The 22,749-nt window shown below is 38.9% G+C and overlaps 1 protein-coding gene across 5 annotated transcripts in view; it reads right to left on the reverse strand.

Annotated features, from left to right (window-relative positions):
- The window catches only part of MLPH (melanophilin), a 100,048-nt gene extending 77,505 nt beyond the window's left edge, over nt 1-22,543 (reverse strand). For all 5 annotated transcript variants that reach the window (XM_089672427.1, XM_089672428.1, XM_089672425.1 and 2 more), the window contains exons 1-2: nt 22,427-22,543; nt 5,553-5,703 (exon numbers count right to left, since the gene is read on the reverse strand). In XM_089672427.1, the coding sequence (XP_089528553.1) occupies nt 5,553-5,662 (110 nt within the window). In that variant the 5' untranslated portion in view covers nt 5,663-5,703; nt 22,427-22,543. The remainder of the gene's footprint in view (nt 1-5,552; nt 5,704-22,426) is intronic.
- Between the last annotated feature and the right edge of the window lie 206 nt (nt 22,544-22,749).

Genomic DNA, 22,749 nt, shown 5'->3' on the forward strand with positions numbered 1-22,749 from the left:
TTAAACAGGGAGGGGGGCTGGGGCGCCAATTTTATAGTCTGTCCCCGGGTGCAAAATATCCTAGCTATGCCTCTGTAAACAGGTGCTCTACTTGAGGATGTTCTATTTTTCCATACTTTGTATGGTATATTCCCCCCCCCCCTTTTTTTTTCTTTTTCTTCCGTGCTTAAGTTTTTTCTTGCTTGCACTATTGAAGGATTATACTGATTCTCCATTTATTGGAGTATTTTGTATTCCAATTAGGACTACGTTATGTCTTTGCTTATGTGACATTGTGTTACTGTTTATATCTACAAAATTGTCCTTAGCTGGTAAAAAGTGCCTTTATTGTAATCTGTATAACTGCTGCGATGTAATACTTGGTGTTTTTTCTCCAATAAACTTTTTTTTAATGATTAAACAGGTGTACTTAGCTAGTCTATCACAGACTCAAAGCGGGAGGGCAATCATGATGGTATCCAAAGTAATTACATGAATCAAGAGCTGTCCATCATAGTGTTACTTCTCAGTATCCTCATGAGTGTCCTCAGTATCCTTTTTTGTCCCCTTGGGTTCTCGCAGAGTTACACTTCCACAGCTCCCGGTTGAGACTCCTCTGGCGATCACCATTTGAAAATACTGTCATATGTATTTTTAGCTGATTAATATTATACATGCAACTACTCCTGAAGAAGTGAACAAAGAGTCATGAAACGCTTCAAAATTTTTAGTGCAATTTTAATGTGATTATGTATTGACATCTGAATTGTATACGGTCAATAGTATATCCAATTGTGTATGAAATGTATTAATATGGATTTATTACAAATCAGCTTGTTATCCTCTTTTGTATGCAATGAGTTTATTCATTTATTAAAAATTAATGTTGGAAACTAGTTATTTGTTGGTCATATGTGTTGTGCCTCATTTAATGTCCCAGGACAAATAAATAGGTTGTATGAATATATTACCTGGAAAGAAAAGAAGATTTCCAGCCATGAAAATTCTTTTCTGTAGCAACATGAGATGAAATTGAAGGCTTGTTTGGTCAAATTTCTAAATTACTGGTGGCACCACTGGATTACAAAACACACAAAATTTCTGAATTTCTAAAGAAAATTTGTTCAGAATTCAACCCATGTATGGCCTGCCTTAGGGGTTCATGTATAAAAAATTTGCTTTGTTAATGTGTCAGCATTCTTGCAAAGGTTAAAAATAATACTTGTAAAGTCCGTAATATGTAAAATTCCATAATATTCAATCATAAGGGAAAACAACTTTAATTACATTGCACCAGAAAAGTTAAGCTGTTTTCATCCTTATGCTGCTAGCATTAATAAATAGATATGAAGGTATGTTATATTTACTTAGTTTTTTGTACATTTCTTCAGTTGCTTCCTGGTTGACCTAGACCAAAATGTTACCATATAATACCAATGATTCTTCATGGGCATTTTTTTACTTCATCTGAAAGAGGGGAGGAGGGACTTTCTAAGCACACCCTTCTGTCTGAATGCCTGAGCTAAGGGCAGATGGATTCCAGGAAGTAAATGCTACATGAAGGTGACTGCGGCAAGAAATGCTAGGGGATGTTTTTCAAGATAATTTCTTGACAAAATAAAGCACGGAGACATGAATGTATGGGTGAGTTTGCTTTGAATATTAAAAATTAATTAAACAGCATTTTCAGTTTGTGGTAGCTAGATACAGTTAAGTTCTGCTTTAGAGAACATTCAACCAATAGAGAAAATAGCCTAACATTTAGCATTTAGTATTACTACTACTGATACTGCTGCTAATTGTTTCTCTTTCTGCTGCAGCTGGAGGTTCACTCAGCCGAATACCTATTAGTTTTGCCATTCACCTAGCTTCACGACAAAGCTGAAGTTCATCCCTAGAGAGCACAGGAATCTCCAAATATTTTGTACACAGTGCTGAGGTCTTGCTCCTTATTTCCTCGTTTGGTCGAATATACTGTACTTAGCCTATAGTGTTAAGATATCTTCCCTGTTGGTCAAATATTCTTTAACTTTTCTGGTGGAATGTTCTCAAAGCTATTTTCACTTAGGATTGAAAGTTAGGGAATGTTACATTAGCCCTGAAAAAAAGGCAAGTAGGATATTTTGCGCACTCTGAGACGGAGTAAGGAGGTAGATCTGGCATACAATAGTATGCATAAGCATATAATCAATGGTGATGGAATTACAGAAAATAAATCATAAACAATATACTGTAATACATATACAAATAAAATGTCCTTAGAAAGAGTCCTATAGGTAATTCTGATGCACCATGGAGTTGAGGCAGCCAGCCAATAACGAGCTAGAGAGGCCCTGTGGAAGATCAGGAAGAAAGAGGCGGCGCCCTCTAAGTGCAGTATCAAAGCTTTCAATGGATAAAGAGTGTAGTAATACAGGCCACTCATAAAGCATAAGTAGGTTTGTGCTTGTAAATTAATAAGCATCCGCTGTAGTGAAGGAGTGTGAAGTCTCTGGATGGATGGTGATCACCAGCATCTGGCGGTGGTGCTGGTGGCTTCCAGCACGTCCTCCTAGTTCTGGGATTCCCTCACTTGAGACATCACTTCCGGTCACGTGATGGCAGGGGTTGGCGCACGTTCGGAGCATGCGTGCTCCCTCATAAGGCCGTAAGGATGCCATCTTGATGTGGGGCATTTGTACTGTACTCTCAGTGAGGGGAGGTGTAAGGGAACTCCTCCTACAGGCAGACACAGCTTGAGGAGTAAACGACCCACAGCAAGAGAGCTATCATTAAGTGCAGGAGTGGATAAATAAGGAATTAAAAACGTGATAAAATGTAATAAAACTAAGTAAGACAAAAGGTGTATATCACAAATGTTAATACACGGAAATTACCTTTAGCACTATGTCCATGTGTGAGATCTAATACATATGAAAACTACAATAAGGGTTCATAGCGTTATACGGAGTGCAAGAAATATTGAAAATATATATAAAACAACAGGTAATTGAATACTGAAAAGTAATATGAGCAGAGCATTGGAATAATATGTCAAAACTATTATTAAGCAGCAAAAACAAAATAAAGAATAAAAATGCAGATGAGGATAAATTCAGGATGATAGTAAAAATTGTTCAGCATGCTGGTTCTGATTAATAACCGAATCGAGGATAAATGAATGGATGGAACATGATAATATACAATTGAAAAATAAGGATAAATTCAGGAAAATAATAACAATTAAAATAGAGGGATAAATTCAGGATAATAATGAAAATTGTTCTGCATGCTGGTTCAGATTGATAACTGAATTAAGGATAAATGAATGGATGTAACACGATGATATATAATTAAAAGATGAATAACGGAGTGTATACATGTTGCCATTGGAAATGTGGAGATACGTGAGTTAGAAATAGCTGAATGGTAAACATAGATGCACATATGTACCGTTTGTGAGGTTTGGATATGGATGCAATTATAGGAATATATTGAAATATACATGCTTGCCTACATAGATGTGGAAAATGAGCGCATGTGTGCAGATCTCTAGACATAAAGGAAAATATAATAGGCGGTTACGATACATGTGTATGACCCATATACATGAGACTGATGATAAGTATGTTCAAGATGATTATGAGGATTTGGTGGTAGATGTAAACAGAATTGCATTACGGGCACTGTGAAGGCTTGATGAACCTTACCAAAGGGTATCAGGCGTTATGGTGTATGTTTTGTTAAAGAATGGTACTGATCTCCAGCTCTTCATTCAGCCCTCCAGGGGTTAGTGTTCCCAGGGAGTAAATCCAGTAGGTCTCCCTTTCACACAGGTGCTTGAAGTGTTCTGCCGTGGGGAAGTTGGAATGTATGGATTCAATGACCCATACTTTCAGGTCTACAGAGGATTTGGAGTGGTTCTCTAAAAAATGTCGGGGCACACTATGTGAATCTGAACCATCTTCTACTAGTTTCCTGTGTTAACCGTATCTTTTATGGCGGGTACGGATGGTACGTTCGACATAGAGTAGGCCGCATGGGCAAGTGAGACAGTACACTACAAATTGGCTGGAGCAGTTGAAAAAGTCTGTTATAAGATAATTCTTCCCTTTTGCGTGGAATTCTTTTTGACCATGAGTAACATGTTTACAGGTGAGACATCTAGACATTTGCGACATTGGAACATGCCCTTGATGTCTAAGAAAGTAAGGGGGGCGGAGATTGTGGTGGGCAGTCCTTTGATTTTGCTGAGAGCTATGTTGGTTTTGATGTTTCTGGCTAGTCTGTAGGTTACTTTGGGTTTGGTTGTGTGAGAGATGTGAGGTGTGGGTCCTCTTGTAATGTTTACCAATGTTTTTGGAGTATGCATTCCATTTTGTGAAATTTGGCTATGGAATTGTGTGGTAAATCTTAGGATTTCTGGGCTGGGTGCAGTGTTCTGGGTAGTGGGTTCATGTTCTCTTGTGCAGTTATGTTTGAGATGACAAAATTGGCTTTTAGGGATATTGTTTATCCATGGGGGGTGATGGCAGCTTTTATAATGTAGGTAGGATTTGCCTGTGTGGGTTTAGTGTAATTTTGAGAAAAAATTGTATTAGTGTCATGGCAAAGTTCAAGGTCTAAAAATGACAATTAGTCACAATCGCAAACTGAGGTGAAGGATAGTCCCATATGGTTGTTGTTGCAATGTTGGACAAAAGGTATGACTTGTGTGGAGGGCCCATCCCAGATAATGATGATGTCATCTATGTAGAGATCATAGAAGTTTAAGTTATTAATTTACAAGTGCAAACCTACTTATACTTTGTGAGTGGCCAGTATTACTACACTTTATCCATTAAAAGCTTTCATACTGCACTTAGAGGGCGCCGCCTCTTTCTTCCTTACCTTACATTAGCCCTGAGAAGAGCAACATTTTGGAAACTCACATTTCGCAAATATTCCAATCATTATAGGTATTATTTGTGACTTTTTGATGAATGCGGAGACATTCACATAGCAAATTTTATACATAGACCACTTTTGGCTCTTTTGGCTGTACTTCTCATGAGGATCACAGGAGTGCAGTTCGTTCTGCACTCCTATGACCTGTTTTCAGCTGTCAGCAGGCTGAAGCCTGCTATCGGTTGATGTCACTTAGCTGGTCCAGGCAGGGGAAAGATCCCAACTTCAAAGTCAGGATCCACTGCAGATTCTGGAGCTGCACCTGGCTCAGCCTCTCAGCGAGCAGATGAGAGCCCAAGCCAGCTGTTCCCTCCCCTTCTACAGCCTCTACAGAGAGCACTGGGGGGGGGGGGGGGGCAGAGCAGACAATGGTGATTCTATGCTTAGATCATCTGTGAGAACTCAGTGATCAATCTCACACTTAGATTAGGTGGAGGAGAGATGCAGCACCTAGATAAGTATAAATGGGGAAAACAAAAGTCCACAATCTCTTTTAATAACCTACACTGGAACAAAAAATGTCTACTTAGATTTAGTATTGCCTGCCCTTGATCCTAAATTTGCTACAAATGTAATCTGATTGGTATTGGTGAGGGCAAAACACCCTTCCAGTTGTATGTATATTAATAGATTCATGGTCTACTCACTCAAGCCGCTCTTCCTCTTTCTTACGTAGACTGATATCTCTCTGGACAACCTCCCATACATGTTTAGCCTCCTCATCACTCAGTTTGGACAGGTCCAGCTTTCTTCCCATGGTAATTCTCAATGTAACAGGCAAAGACAGAAACAGGAGCCCTGTGATAAAACCAAATGTAGAAGTATGACTGAACAGCTTTGTTTGCTAGTGAAGGATAAGGTGGTGAATGGTGGAAAACATAGTAAAAAAAAAAAAGAAAAAAAAGTTGAAAAACATGACTTATATTGTTTGTACAATACCCACATGATCTTTTCTGGAGATGTGGAATGATAAAATTACTGTTAAAGAAAGCTACAGGAAATACACAGACACACTGTCGACTGATAAAGTCTTGCTAAGAGGTTTTTATTTCTTAAAAGTACACATAATTGTCAGATGCTATAGAAGGAGGGTTGAGGGCAATGGCAGTTGTATTGAAAATGAAAAAGGTTAAGTGTTAGCAAAACATATGCTTTTCTCAAATATTTTCTGAGCCTGTTTAACTATACTAAGAGGGATTTGGATTGTCTTCTTCCATAATTAGCATGAGATAGTTGACTGAGAGTCAGTCAGCTGATGGTCATACCACAGGGGGGTGATTTCTGAAGAGAGCATGTGGCCCAGTTCATGTCATTTTTATCAATAGTCTCATTGTTGTTTTAAATGTTGCATATTAAAAGTGTGTAGCTTTCCATTACCATCCTGATATCATACTCTCTGAAGCTAAATTTGTTAAAATGTGGTTACATTTTCCAAGTTATTTTTTCAGTGTTCTGCCCAGCGGCTCTGCTTTACTTGGAAATACATTTCTGATCAACAAGGAATTACCTATGGCAACAAGATTACCACTGACCTATATTTCAGTTATTGTATCAAAGGATCCAGACTTCAAAAGATGTATGTATATGTACAGGAAAACAACACGTTACCCATACCCCTAGAGTTTCTTTCTAGTTTTCTCTGCATGCCCCTTGCTTTAATAGAGTTGTATTGCAATTGGTAGTAGCAAATAGTAATGACAATGAACCTTATTTAAGCATTGGCAGGAGTATAGGGAGTGAGCGGAGCAATCCTCTGTTTAAATAGCAATATTTAAAATTCTCCTGCCAATTGACATTGCTTAAGGTATAATCACAGACTTCAACTGGTGCCATTTTATACATCACTGCAAATGTACTGTGAGCTAGGAAAATCTTCATAAACTATGGAGATCTCAGTCTTAACACATCCATGGGTTAGATCCAATCTAAGCTGTAGATGAGGAAGTGGAGCTTTAGTTGGACTACATTGTGCTAATGCACCATACATACTCATGTATGTACAAATGATTCATAGGAGTTGATTTAGTTACATAGTCACATAGCATTCTGGTTGAAAAAAGTCCATCCAGTTCAACCAATAGAAGGAAAAAAATATATACTGGATATATACACTTGTATAAATATACAATCTGATACCCACAATTGATCCAGAGAAAGATAAAAACCCCAATGAAGCTTGATCTAGTTTGCATCAGCAGAGAAAAAGATTCCTTCCTGATCCCCCAAGAGGAATTAAGATATGGCCTGGATTAACTTTAACTATAAATATTAGTATCCAGTTATATTATGTGTATCTAGGAAAGAATCCAGGCCTTTTTTAAAACAATCAGAACCAGCTCTTGAGGAAGTCTATTCCACATTTTCACAGCTCTTACTGTAAATAAGCCTTTAATTGTTTGGAGATGAAATCTCTTTTCCTCCAGATGTAAAAAGTGCCCCATTGTCCTCTGTGATGGCCATAAAGTGAATATCTCTAAACCAAGTTCACTATATGAACCACTGATGTATTTATACATGTTGATCATATCCCCCCTTAATCTCCTCTTCTCCAGAGAAAATAAACACAGTTCTTCTAATATTTCCCCATAGCTGCATCTTGTTAGTCTGGTTGTCCTCTGCACTCTCTCCAGTAACCCAATATCCTTTTTTCTGAACTGAATATTCTAGATGAGGTTTTACTAAGTATGTAACTACATAACTGAGACTCCAAAAGTTTATTTACTAAAGACAAATATGTTGTTTCAAGGAATTTGTACTTAGTTTATTGAATGTGGTGAAAATCTACTTTGCAAAGAATATCCGCTCCTGTGCCAGGAAAATAAATACATTTTTTTTGGTTGCACATGATGGAAGTCAGCAGAGCTTTACCTCATTTACAAAGCTAAGTGCAAATTCCCTTGTAAACTGAACAACCCATTTGCCTTTAGCAAATCAAGCACATAATGTGCCTGTCGATGTAAAAACTACTGAATACCCATAGACATTTACTATTATTACATATTTTTTTTTAATTAATAATAAGAACTGGGGTCTCTTCACCTCACTACTTTGTGTAATTCCCTCTGTCTAACTTCTTGAGCCCTCTCTAGTCCCCCTTTACATGTCTATGCTGTTAATCACATTGGTTTTATTGTTTCACAGGTTTTGAGAAGGGTAATAGGCAGGAATATTTATTAAGTTTTCATCCCACAGAAACAAACAGGATATGAGGCTAGGTATCAAAATGCAGGAAAATAAGGAAAAAGCATGCTATCCTGCATTTGTAGAGAAACAAACAGAGGGCGCACAGGCCTAGTGCATTACCTTTAAAAAAATATTTATTGTATAAAATAAGTGCTAATATACTCACAAAGGATAACAGTGGCAAGGGCACATCATATAAAGTACAGCAAGGTCCAGTCTCACTGGATAATATCCATAATGGGATTCATAGACCTCCAACTCTTTGATGTGTTTTGAGAACTTGTCTCTTCTCAGAGCCCAGAAAGCTGCGGGACCATTCATAAAGCTCAGCGAGGCTTGCACATGCACAGTAGGAAGCAGGGTGAAGCCACTAGGGCCCACAGCTGACTTCCCATAGTAAAGATGCCAGCGCTGGGGACCGGAAGATCGATTAAGAAACTAGCCAGGTGAGGACAGTGTTGGATCCCTGGACAGGTAAGTGTCCTTACATTAAAAGTCAGCAACTACAGTATTTGTAGCTGCTGACTTTTAATTTTTTGGGGGGAGCTACTGTAGATCCTCTTTAGGTGTCCTCTATGTTTTTTTTGCACCCTCAAGACACCCTGGGATCACCAGGACATTATGTCTCCCACCACTAGAGGAAGAAGAGAAGAAGGAAGACCTGTGATGTCATGTGACCAGACTGAAGACATGAAAAAAAATGGGGAAGGGCAGAAACCTGAACTTTGGCTTTAAAAAACTACCCCAAATAATAACCAAAACCCATCAAGAGAACAATTGTGCTAAACTGAATCTTTTTCAGGCCTTTTTGCCACATTCATTATGCTTTCATGTGTGCTTCTGGATGGAACTGCATCCTCTTATCAGGTGATTATATGTGCTGTAATTTCCATCTCTGTGTTTGAGATATACCAAAGATTCTGCATTGAGACTATGAGAATTACTAGCCTGTACATGCAGATCAAATGCACCAAATTATTATGCAGACAAGGTAATTGTAAGCACTACGTGGATATACTGTACCTAGTTGAGAAGCAGAAACTTTGGCAGGTAGGCTTTTTGTCCCCTGTATACATTTTGGTATGTTATTTTCAGTTCTGGCCCAATATTAAAACTTTGCTATTCTGTGTACGTATGCTGCAGTCTAATGCAATGGCTTCTTAGTTATGTACCTGTTATGTGCCTGCTCCACTCTTTCCTTGGGGAACACAGTGTTTACTCAGTGTTTACTCATCTTTCCTGTTTGTTTTATCAGATAACTAAATGATGGCTAATTGCCCAGTTAAATATTTCTTTGGCACTTGATAAGGGAGGGGGCAGATCCTGAACACATCCTTCTCCCACTCAACACATTGCTACTAATATATTTACAGTCAAGAAACATAATGACCATCAATAAAAATAAGTATAATTGTTACCTAGAATGTAGTAATAATAATAAATTCTTTTTACACTAGCAGATACCATTTAAAGGATCGGATAACATACAGGGGCGGACTGACCATTTGGAAACTCGGGCACTGCCCGAGGGCCCGGGATCAGTAGGGGGCCCCATGAGCTGCCCCTGGTACCTTTTTCATAGCCTTTTTTTAGTTTGGGCAAAGACACAGGGGCTCCATGATCCCCTATTGCCCGGGGGCCCCATGAGTTGTCAGTCCGCCCCTGATAACATACCAGTATTAACACACCTGAATTTTTACTTCAGTGTGAGATTTATTTAATCTCTATGCTACTGTCAATATTCATTAGATCAGAAGTATTAAACTTGTTTTGTTTTTGATCCCCCAAGTCTCAAAAAAAAAGCTTTGGTAAGAGGAGTAACTAGGACCTTTAGGGTGCTGGTGCAAGAAACCTTACATCTGGACCTGGGGCCCTTCCCATTGATCTCGGGGGCCCTTTACTCCCATTGTGGGGCTCTTTATTACAGTCCACCAGCTGGACCCTTTCACATGTTCTGCAGTGGGCCCCCTTCCTGCTGGCCCACCAGGCAGGGTTGCCACCTTTTTTTCAAGCCAAAGCCAAGCACTTTAGAGGAGCATGGCAATTTTGTTTTTGTAGAATACACTATAAATTTATTTTGTAATTAAAAAACTTTTTTTTGATCATATGGATTTAATCACAAGAGCTCCCCCTTACATCAAAATCCACACCATTCCCCTTTACATCTGAGTCCACAGAGTTCCCCCTTTACATCTGAATCTGCGGAGTTCCCCTTTACATCTGAATCCACAGAATTCCCCTTTACATCTGAATCCGCAGAGTTCCCCTTTACATCTGAATCTCCAGAGTTTTCCCTTTACATCTGAATTTGCAGTTTCCCCTTATATCTGAATCCACAGACTTCCCCTTTACATCTGAGTAAGCAGAGTTGTTTTTTTACATCTGAATCTACAGAGTTTTATAAGGGTGTGTACTTGTGAGCTACTATGGTTGCACAGAGATGCTTATAAGTAATTTTCTCCTTTAAATTTGATGGTGCATCAACACATAAACCACATACTCAAAATGCTGTGTGAAAATATACAATAAAATGTTGAATGTGTCGCGCTCCTCAAAAAGTGTTTAGAAATGGATAATATATACTTATGTGTAAATACATTAAATAAATCTAAATAAATGAATATTAACTCATGGTGATATAATTTTAAATTATATTTAAAACACTCCCAGTGCTATAATTAATTATAAATAACTAAAAAATAAATTTAATAATGTGAAGAAATAATGTATTTAGATATAATATTAAAATGAGACAAATCAAGTGAGCAAAGAAACCTCCTTGCACAGTGATGTGTGTGTGCAAAAAATGTGCATGTGCAAAAATGCAAATATTGCCCAGAGCAGTTATATATAAAAAATATGAAAAAATATAAAAAATATAAAAAATATATATATAATAAAGTGCAATAACCAAATGGGTATGGAAAAATAAATAATAATAAAACTGTGCAAATAATATGTTATAATCACTTCACTTGTGCATCCTAAAGTGGTGATTAAGACTGTATACTACTAATCCTTAGCTTAGATAAGATATAATCGTCCCAATCTATTTATGGAAATATATGGAAAGTCTGTTGCTGTTGAGGTAGACTGTGGTGTTACTTTCCTTCCACGAGATGGCCTCCCAGTTCCTTCCGAGTTGTGAGGGCTGGATGGATGGATATAGATATCTCCCCTCGTGTTGTTTGGGGTCTATCTCCTATCTCCTCTTCCTCCCCTTTACTCCTCCGATTTAGGCCATGAAAAAGAGAAATTCCCACATGGTGCTTTATCCTTTATAAAAAGGTTTTAATGCGTCTCCAGAAAAATGCAAACTCACATTCCACAGAGCAATACAGAGCGTTTTTTTAAAATGTGTGCCCTCGCACAAAGACAGTACTCGCCGTTCCGCTGATAGTGGCGTCGTGACGTCAGAGCCCCTCCCCTACGCGTTACGCCACAGGGTCACGTGGCTTCCTCAGGGATTACATCCCCCTGAGGAAGCCACGTGACCCTGTGGCGTAACGCGTAGGGGAGGGGCTCTGACGTCACGACGCCACTATCAGCGGAACGGCGAGTACTGTCTTTGTGCGAGGGCACACATTTTAAAAAAACGCTCTGTATTGCTCTGTGGAATGTGAGTTTGCATTTTTCTGGAGACGCATTAAAACCTTTTTATAAAGGATAAAGCACCATGTGGGAATTTCTCTTTTTCATGGCCTAAATCGGAGGAGTAAAGGGGAGGAAGAGGAGATAGGAGATAGACCCCAAACAACACGAGGGGAGATATCTATATCCATCCATCCCTCAAAACTCGGAAGGAACTGGGAGGCCATCTAGTGGAAGGAAAGTAACACCACAGTCTACCTCAACAGCAACAGACTTTCCATATATTTCCATAAATAGATTGGGACGATTATATCTTATCTAAGCTAAGGATTAGTAGTATACAGTCTTAATCACCACTTTAGGATGCACAAGTGAAGTGATTATAACATATTATTTGCACAGTTTTATTATTATTTATTTTTCCATACCCATTTGGTTATTGCACTTTATTATATATATATATTTTTTATATTTTTTCATATTTTTTATATTTTTTATATATAACTGCTCTGGGCAATATTTGCATTTTTGCACATGCACATTTTTTGCACACACACATCACTGTGCAAGGAGGTTTCTTTGCTCACTTGATTTGTTTCATTTTAATATTATATCTAAATACATTATTTCTTCACATTATTAAATATATTTTTTAGTTATTTATAATTAATTATAGCACTGGGAGTGTTTTAAATATAATTTAAAATTATATCACCATGAGTTAATATTCATTTATTTATTTAGATTTATTTAATGTATTTACACATAAGTATATATTATCCATTTCTAAACACTTTTTGAGGAGCGCGACACATTCAACATTTTATTTGAATCTACAGAGTTCCCCTTTACATCTGAATCTAAAGAGTTCCTCTTTACATCTGAATATGCAGAGTTCCCCTTACAGCTGAACTCACAGAGTTCCCTTACACTGTAAAGAGGGACTGTGCAGACTCTGATGTAAGGGAGAACTCTAAGGGCTCTGATTTATTGGGGAACACTGAGAACTGTGATGTATGGAGGGAACTCTGATGTAAGGGGGAATGCTGCATCCCTGTCGCTTTGTGTACAAGCAGCTGCTGGGCAGAAAATCCCACACCAGTAGCTCATTGGCCTGACCCTTAGAACTACTTTATAGGTTTGGCTGAACTTGGGTTTGGACTAAACCTGGAGCCGAACCCTTACTCATCCCCTTTCAGACTTTATTAAAGGTTGGTACTTGTAAGCTTAAATTGGATGTGATCTGTTGAAGCTGTGCTCAAAAAAGCAAGCAGAGGCAAAGGACTAGTTACCAGTATTGCCTGTAGGCTCCTTAGGAGCTGATCATTTAACCATTACTGACATATCATGCCTTGTTCTGTATTGTATTTCTGTGTGGGCTCCATCTTGGCAAAGGCAGGAATTTGGTTCCTCCTGCCAAGGCCAACTCTGTGATGACTGCTAATCTGATGACTAATTGGGGAATATTCAAGAAGCAGCAGGACATATTAACAGTATGAAAGACTCACAAGCACGTAGATGCAGGAAGTACAGACTTCTCTCCAGCAAGCAGAACAAGAGTGACTTTACCAAATCTTGAGGAAGATGAGCTGTTAGAGGCTGCAGTGCCTCTTAGACAGCAGATAGAGAGCTATAAGGCTGTAGGCACAGAAATGCTAAGGCACCCTCACATACCAGGATTCTAATTGCTGTTTTTCAGGAAGAATTCAAGGCAAAAGGTGGCAATTTCAGGGTACTGCTTAGCAACAATTAAAGTACATAGCCAGTTCCAGACATTTTTTTTCAGTTTGTATGTCTATCTGGGGTGGTTGGAGAGCTTTACTCTTAATTTCTATCCTCCTGACTATGTTTTTCCAGATAAAAAGTGAGGGGAGTTCTCCAACAGCAGCACAACATTTGGAAAACTCTTCTGAACGATTGAAACTGACTGCTGGAAAACGTAGATTAAAAAATGTCAGTTTAGCCGTCTTTGCATACTGTGTTTATGCGCAATTATCTGCATTTGCGTTTAGAAGCGTTTTTAAAAGATAACCTCAGGAGACCTTCCCAAATGCCCAGAATGCACTGAAAAATGGTAAAAAAAATTAACTATTTGAGACATTTTTTTTTTTTAAATATTTATTTATTTTCAAGTCTTATACATGTCATTTCTATTATTATAATTATCAAAACAGTAATTTATATAATTTATTTGACCATATATTTAACTTCCTTTTCTTCCAAGATGGATTTCCATTTCCCACCCTCCTCAGCTCCGCCTTTATCTCATTTAATAGTGCTATATAATTGGCTTTATATAAGTTCGTGGTTGAGGCTGATAATTTTATTCTTAAATGTTTTACATCTTTATCTCTCCAAAGGAAAGGGAATTCCTCTTTTAGTTTTTCCTTTTCACCATTTTTAAGGTTGATATTTAAAATTTCAGTCTTTGTCGGGTTTATTTTCAGATTCGACAGTTCTCCATACTCTCTCAATGCTTTCATTAGATTTGGAAGTGATGTTCTGGGATTTCCTACATAGAACATCAAATCGTCCGCATACGCCTTATTTTCTCTATCTCCTATCTTTATTTCTTTTATGTCTATGTTCTTCCTAATCCTAGACAGCAAGGGCTCCAGTGATAACACATATAACAGTGGAGACAATGGACATCCCTGTCTTGTACCATTTGACATCTTAAAATACTCTGATCTTCCTCCATTTACCATTATGGTGGCCGTAGACCCTCTATTTAACTCTCCAATCCACCCTCTTATTCTATCTCCCATTCCTAACGCTTCCAGGGTGTCCATCATAAAACCCCAGCTTACTCTGTCGAATGCCTTCTCGGAATCTATCGACATCAGTATCATTGGGGTTTTCCCTTTCTTACCCTCTTGTATAAGCAGCACTGATCTCAAAGCGTTATCTCTACCCTCTCTTCCTGGAACAAACCCCACTTGATCTCTATGTATCCACTCCGGCATCAGTTCTTTTAGTCTATTTGCCAACACCTTTGCAAATATTTTAGTGTCTATTTCAGACATTTTGAGAGGAATAGAGAGAGCAGAAGCAGAGAGAGCAGTATGTGTTGAGATTACCTGTCTTTTCTGGTTGTATTCACTATGGATCCCATCATGAGCATAATGCAGCACATTCTACTATTTTTTCCTTCACGCAAAACCTTTAACTGACTGTGCTGGTGTACTAGGTCCATTTGAATACATGGAAAATGCTTTGCATGCATTTCTAATGATGAAAAAGGGCTCTGGACAGCATCTGATATGCCCGTTCTTAACCTCAGAAACTACTAAGCAACTTATTCACTCCCTTGTTATCTCTCGCCTTGACTATTGTAACTCCCTCCTCATTGGCCTATCTCATCGCAGGCTATCCCCCCTTCAGTCTATCATGAATGCTGCTGCCAGACTCATCAACCTTACTAACCGTTCCGTATCTGCCACCCTTCTCTGCCAATCCCTCCACTGGCTTCCCATTGCTCAACAGTTACAATTCAAAACATTAACAATAACATATAAAGCCATTTATGACTCTGCCCCCAATTACATCACCAATGTTGTCTCCAAATATCACCCAAACCATACTCTCCGCTCCTTGCACGACATCCTGCTCTCTAGCTCCCTTGTCTCCTCCTCCCATGCTCATCTCCAGGACTTCTGCAGAGCTTCCCCCATCCTCTGTAACTCTCTACCCCAATTTATCAGACTATCGTCTACTTTGCTCACTTTTAAGCGATCTCTGAAAACCTATCTCTTCAGAGAAGCCTATCCTGCCCTCAGCTAATAATGGAATCTTCTACTCCTCCTACCAGTCCATCCCTCACAGTTGCTACCTGTTGTATCACTATCCCTTCCTCTTAGATTGTAAGCTCCAAGGAGCAGGGCCCTCCTAACCCTCTTGCATTGAAATGTTTTGTTGCTGTATTGTCTCCCGTTATATTGTAAAGCACTGAGCAAACTATTGCCGCTATATAAACCCTGTATAATATAATAATAATATGGAACAGTTAAAAAACGCTTGTAAAAGCAAACGCTTATAAATGCGGTTAGCCACGTTTACATGCGTTTACAAGCATTTGAAATGCCAGTAAAATCTACTCCTGAATGCAAGTTTGGTGCATTAAAAAAAGACTGTAAACTCAACTGCCTGTAAACGACTGTAAACAACTATGTGTACATGGACACATAGGAAAACATTAGAGAGAGTTCAGGGGCTGCTGAAAAAAACGCTGAATAGCTCCTGAATGTCAGTTTAGGAGCTGCAGTGTACATGAACCCTAATAGGGGAAGGATAGAACCTGTCAAAATTGTATTTCTGTTGAAGATCCCTGTTATAGATTTTATCTCACTTCCTGTATGATGAAAGCATTGTTAGCAGGAAATTAAGTGAGCATAAATCCAAAGCAGTTCCAAATAGCAGTAGAAACCAAAGAAAAATTCTAAACCTTCCTTGCACTATCCATAACTACAGAAAACATTTTTGGCTTGACATATACTGTACTTCAAAGTGAAATCAAACATTTAGAAATGTTAGTTACTACCTAAGTAGTAGCCTGAAAATGTTGTCTTTTGCCGTGAATTTTCTTTGAAAATAGCAATGTACTTACCAGTATGTGAGCATGCCTAGGAACCCCTGTGACTACATTCTCACAGCTGTATATTTGCAGTGTGAGTGCTAAGGCACTGCTGCCTCTGACTGCTAGTCCTAGGAGATCTGAAGATTTGGTGATTACTATGCTGTTGACTGTTCTCCTTTTTGGAGCCTCTGACATGGGGAAGCAAAGCCCAGTCTCTATTATTATTATTATTATACAGGATTTATATAGCACCAACAGTTTGCGCAGCGCTTTACAATATAAGGGAGACAGTACAATTACAATACATTTCAGTACAGAAGGAATGTGAGGACCCTGCTTGTGGAGCTTACAATCTAAAGGAAGGGGGAGGTGATACAAAAGGTGATAGCTGCGGGGGATGATCTGATGGAGGTGATTCAAGTATAGTTCTTAGGTGGAGGTGGGGTAGGCTTCCCTGAAGAGGTGAGTTTTCAAAGATCGCCTAAAGGCAGACAGGGTGGGGGCTGATCGGACATGCTGTGGTAGGGAGTTCCAGAGGATGGGAGAGGCTCTGGAGAAGTCTTGGAGGCGAGCATGGGAGGAGGTGATGAGGGAGCTAGAGAGGAAGATATCATGGGAGGAGCGGAGTGGGTGATTTGGGCGGTATCTGTTGATGAGGTTGGCGATGTAGCTAGGGGCAGTGTTGTGGATGACTTTGGTGGTTAGTATTTTATATTTTATACAGAGAGGGGCAGCAGTCGATAATCTGTTGGTAAGGTGTATGAGTCTACCAAGATGGCCTCCTACACACAGATACCTAATGCAGAACAAGGCATAGTAAGTCAGCAATGTAAAAAAAGATTAGTTGCTGGAAGAGCACAGGCTATAATGGTATCTAGTCCTACAAAGGATACCTGTTGATCTTGCCATAAACCTTCCTTTGAGATGAAATGGAACCATAAAATAATCTTATGTTCCTTTGAGATGAAGGAAGTATAAAATGATCTAATGTTCCTTCTGTACCACTAATCTTCCCACCCCCCCATGTAATGGAGATTACAAATCAGATATTTTTTAATTAAAGTCTGGTGGCAACCAATGGTTGCTCCATAGACACAGTTAAGAGTGAGTGTAGACATCCTGAGACTGGAAGTGTTTTACTCACAGGATAAACAGATAAAAATAAGCAGTAAAACCTGAAAAAAGAAAATGAATGTAGGCACCTCATGTAAGGACTGGTAAGCTGCAAAATAAAATATTTTGTTTTTAAATTTACATATGCTTTAACCGCTTCCCGACTGCCCTATAGCAGAAGTACTGCTACAGGGTGGCAGGGATGTGCAAAATCATGTATATATACGTGATTTTTCAGTTCTGGGTTGGGGGCTCGCACACACACTCCCTACCTGCGCTGCTATTGGCTCCTCAGCATGTCAATCACCAGGTCCTGGTCGCCAATTCTCGGACTCGGTGATCGTCAGCAAAGCTGACAGGGAAGAGGTCTGTATGTAAACAACACATCTCTCCCCTGTCAAAATGAACAGGCTGTTTTGTATTGCTCTGCACAGCACAGCAGAGCAATACAAAGCAGTTTGTCTACATAGTAAAACACACAGCACACTATGTAAAACACAACACAGCACACTGTTAACCCTTTGATCGCCCCAGATGTTAACATCTTCCTGCCCAGGGTCATTAGAACAGCCACAGTGCTTTCTATTAGCACTGATCACTGTATTAGTGTCACTGGGGATGTCAGTGGCAGTTAGTCAGTCCCCCCCCCCCAGTATCAGAATGCCTGCCGCAGTCCCACTATAAGTTGTGATAGCTGCCATTACTAGTAAAACAAAAAAAATTCCATTATATATACCGCCATTTGTAGACGCTATAACTTTCATGTAAGCCAATTAATTTATATGTATTGGGATTTTTTTTTAGCAAAGTTTTTTTAGCAGAATACATTTTGGCCTACATTTATGACGAAATTAGATTTTTTTTTTTTTTTTACTGGATGTTTTATAGCAAAAAGTTAAAAAAAAAATATCTTTAAAATTGTCGGTCTTTTTTTGTTAATAGTGCAAAAAACACACAGGTGATCAAATACCACCAAAAGAAAGCTCTATTTGTGGGAAAAAAAGGACATAAAATTTCATTTATTTACAATGTTGCATGACCGCGCAATTGTCAAAGTAACACAGCACCGTATCGCTAAAAATGGCCTGGTTAGGAAGGGGGGGGTTGGAGGGCAAGTGGCTAATGATAGCAAGGGATGACCATTTGGGAATGCTGGTGACCTTACTCTCTCTGTCATCAATGTTCTCCAAATTTAAAGAGAAATGTTGCAAAGATGTGAAATGTTTTCAATAGACTAACATTTATAGGCTCTCTTCAACGTTCCCTCTGAGCTCAGCAGTCTGAGAGGGTGGTTTGATGAACATTAACCCCTGCATTTTCAGATCACTGACCTGAAAGTAAACAGTGTTTGCTCACATCTTATATTAGTGTCATTTGCAATGCACCAATGAAGGCACCAAGCTTACCCCTTTGGCTCATGACAAATCTATTTGTTTATGTTTAGTAAATACAGCAGTTTATATTATGTAATTATAACTCACACTAATCCCAAACGAGGGCAGAAATAACACACACTATCCAAGTAAATTGTGTTTTGAATTGAATAAAACTCTGAACCCCAAGGCAGCAATAGTAAAGACTGCAGCAACATGGTAACCACCCAACAGAACCCCCATGCCTGCCATAAAGATGTCACTCAATTGCTTTGATTACAACATTGCATTTACTTGGCCCATGTTTCAATGCAAAGGATGTGGTAGATTAGGGAGGTGTTTGAGCTCTTTGAATCTAGGATTAGCAATGGCAGATGTGTTTTGTATTCATTATTATTATTAATATTATTATCATAATTATCATTCATTCATTATCATTTTCAACATTTCACAGTATATGGCTGCAAATATTGGCACATGCAGAATATAGTTTATCTCACCTCACCGCTCCCCTTCAGTCTGCTCTCCCATTACTAATGTGCTAAATGACATATCAGCAGATCAGCACTTCCTTAACCACTTGCCTACCGGGCACTTCTACCCCCTTCCTGCACAGGCCAATTTTCAGCTTTCAGCGCTGTTGCACTTTGAATGACAATTGTGCGGTCATGCAACACTGTACTCATATGAAATTTTTATAATTTTTTTCACACAAATAGACCTTTCTTTTGGTGGTATTTAATTGCCACTGGGTGTTTTATTTTGTGCGTAATAAACAAAAAAAGAGCAAAACATTTGAAAAAAAAAATATTATTTTGTGTATTATAAAATTTTGCAAACAGGTAACTTTTCTCCTTCACTGATGTGCGTTGATGAGGCTGCACTGATAGGCAGCACTGATGAGGTGCCACGGATAGGGAGCACTGATAGGCACTGATAGGAGGCACTGATAGGTGACACTGATGAGCTGGCACTGATGATGCTGCACTAATAGACGGCTCTGATGGGCACTGATAGGCAGCACTGATGGGCAGCACTGATGGGTGGCACTGCTGGGCACAGGTGGGTAGCACTGATGGGCATAGGTGGGTGGCACTGATGGGTACATAGGAATTATGAAATATCACATCTGATTTGTATCTGGCATACGTTATAAGATGTAGAGAGATGGTTTGCTTTTGTACTTTTAATTTTGTTGCACGGTTGGTTTAGTGCCTACGTATTCACAGTTTTTATATGTTTCAAGTGTTTTCCACTTTATAGGGGCAGCTGTCAACCCACATAGCCGACACTCTGCGGGCGTCAACTTTTTATTTTTTTATTTTTTAATCGTTTGATTTTTTTGGATTGGGTATACAGACACATAGGCACCACAATTATACTATAACAATACTTATCCCCTCTTCAGTCTATAATGAATTCTACTGCCAGACTCATCCATCTTACCAACTGCTTAGTGTCTGCCACTCCTCTCTGCCAATTCTTCCACTGGCTTCTGATTTCCCAGTGAATAAAATTCAAAATAATAATAACAACTACATCACCAATCTTGTCTCCAAATATCACCCAAACTGTCCTCTCTGCTCCTCTCAAGACCTCTTGTGCTCAAGCTCACTTGACTCCTCCTCCCATGCACATCTCCAGGACTTCTCCAGAGCCTCTCCCATTCTCTGGAACTCTCTACCTTAATCTGTCTGGCTATCTGCTACTCTGGCAGCCTTTAGGTGATCCCTGAAAACTCATCTCTTCAGGGAAGCCTATCACACCTGCAACTAACTGAACTTTTATCACTTCCATCAGCTCATCCCCCACAATCAAACCTTTTGCCCCACCCTATAAGATTGTAAACTCTTATGAACAGGGCCCTCTTAATTTTGTATTTTATTGTATTATAACTGTACTGTCTCTCTTTATGTTGTAAAGTGCTGTGCAAACTGTTGGCACTAAATAAATCTTGTATAATAATAATACCTATAGATATTTGCATGTTTTTGGCCCAATAATGTATGTCCCATTTAACATGCATGCCAGCCAGACGTATTTCTTATGCTTTTGGTGTTAACATAAAATAAATATTGACCTTTACAAAGCCAGCTAAAGCAAATAAACACAAAAGAGCTACTATAAACCAGAAAAGAGGAAGTTGCTGAACCAGGCAAAATATTTTGAAAAATCAACAGTAATCCAAACATTGGAGAAGTATTTTCTAAACTCAGCTGGATACTACTTACACTGTATTTTCTGTATAAATGCCAGCTGTTTCATTTAAAATGGACATGAGTGTCAACCATCCAACTTGCAACATGCATTCATATCACGGTGTCCTTTCCATAATTTAAAGTGGAGTCTATAGAAACATATACTTTAGAGTCACAAATGAAAAGGATCTCAGAACTAAAATAAGCCATACATGCATGCACAGGTAGATGCTGATGCAAGGGAACATTGTCGTTTACAGGTGTATGTCTACATAAAGCCGTTCACTTGAATGGCAGGCTGTATGCCAGAACTGTGGTTCCCCAGGGGTGGAAAAGCATCAGGAAATTTATGCTAAGCAAATCAATGTACTTTATTTGCTGAAATATCCATCAAACATACCAACATGGGGTGATTCCACACCCCCTACTTTAGGGAATATGTATCATGCAACCTACCAGATGGAACCAGCCGATATCCTGTATTGATGCCAGCCTGATTTTGGGCACACTGTGTATAGCCTGTGTATAGCATTTGAAGCAGATGTCATGTAATATGTTCTAAGAAATATGCCCACAAGGTTTCTAGAGGCCCTATACACACAGCAGCAACAGTTGCCTGATGCTTCTAATCCTAGATTATGTTTAAAAATGACTTAATACACATGTACACCTAAACTGGCCATACACTAGTAATTTTCGAATATACAAAAATCCTCAGTACATTAGATGACTTGATGAACACCCTTCAAAAGCACTTCAGAATTTCATGGCTTTTAGCATTCAATATTGGAACAAATGGACTTTACCAAATGAAAACCACATTTACTGTTAGAACTTGGTTCATTTGAGAAAATTTTTTCCATCCTGTTCCTTTGAATTTTCTCGTCGCTGTGACCAACAACAAATGTAAATTTGATCCAACTAACGATTAGAAAATCGAACAAACATTCTTAAAGTGAAACATTGCTACAGAAATTCTACTAGTCTATGTCCAGTTTTAGCAAAGTGTTCTTTTGCAGCAAAATAAATGCTATCGCCGGAGTCCTCGAGGCTTTAATGCCGATGTGCCTTCTGACTGTTTCCCTCGACAATCCTGCTGATTTTGATTCTGCTTTCCACACATACTGTAGCTGGTGATACTTTAAGATTATGATCCTCAGATCACATCTGCATCTCAGTAAAGTTGAGGTGTCTCTGCTCTAACATCACAGCCTCTGTGCTAGCAGGTTATAAACTTCACTCTCACTCATTGAAAATGTTCCATATACACATCATTTGTCTATTTAGCAACATCTCTGCATTCTAATGATATGTTACATACATTCCATAAAAGAAAACATAAAAAAACCCAAACATATCACTAGGTGAGAAATTTATATGAAAAGTATATGACCACCTGCAATCAGCTATGAGTTAGCTATAAAAGGCACCAGCATTTACTAAAGAGATAAAAACCAGTACACTTTCACAGCATGGGTCTCCGTTACCTGTTCACTGGCTGCAGCAAGAAATGTCTGGGTTGGACTCTTAGTTAAACCAGTTTGTGTGTTAATGTGAAGCAGGGCAGGCCCTTCCCTTGGTGTCACATGCTCCTTGCCTTTCACTGTCACCACCCATTATGAAAGGCAGCTGCAGGGCCCTCTAATCAGCCGTACTGATCACATGAACATAGGGCTGGGCAAACTCTGGGCATTAATAGATTCTCAACATGCATCAACAAAAAGGACAATGAATAGAATTCATGCTTAAATGACACACGACATACAGTCTAGGTCTGCAAATAATTTTTTCATACAAGTGTTTTTTGTCA

Source organism: Staurois parvus, unplaced genomic scaffold, assembly GCF_062004578.1.
Source record: "Staurois parvus isolate SC_StPar_1 unplaced genomic scaffold, SC_StPar_1.0 ptg000011l, whole genome shotgun sequence".
Classification (NCBI taxonomy): Eukaryota; Metazoa; Chordata; class Amphibia; order Anura; family Ranidae; genus Staurois; species Staurois parvus.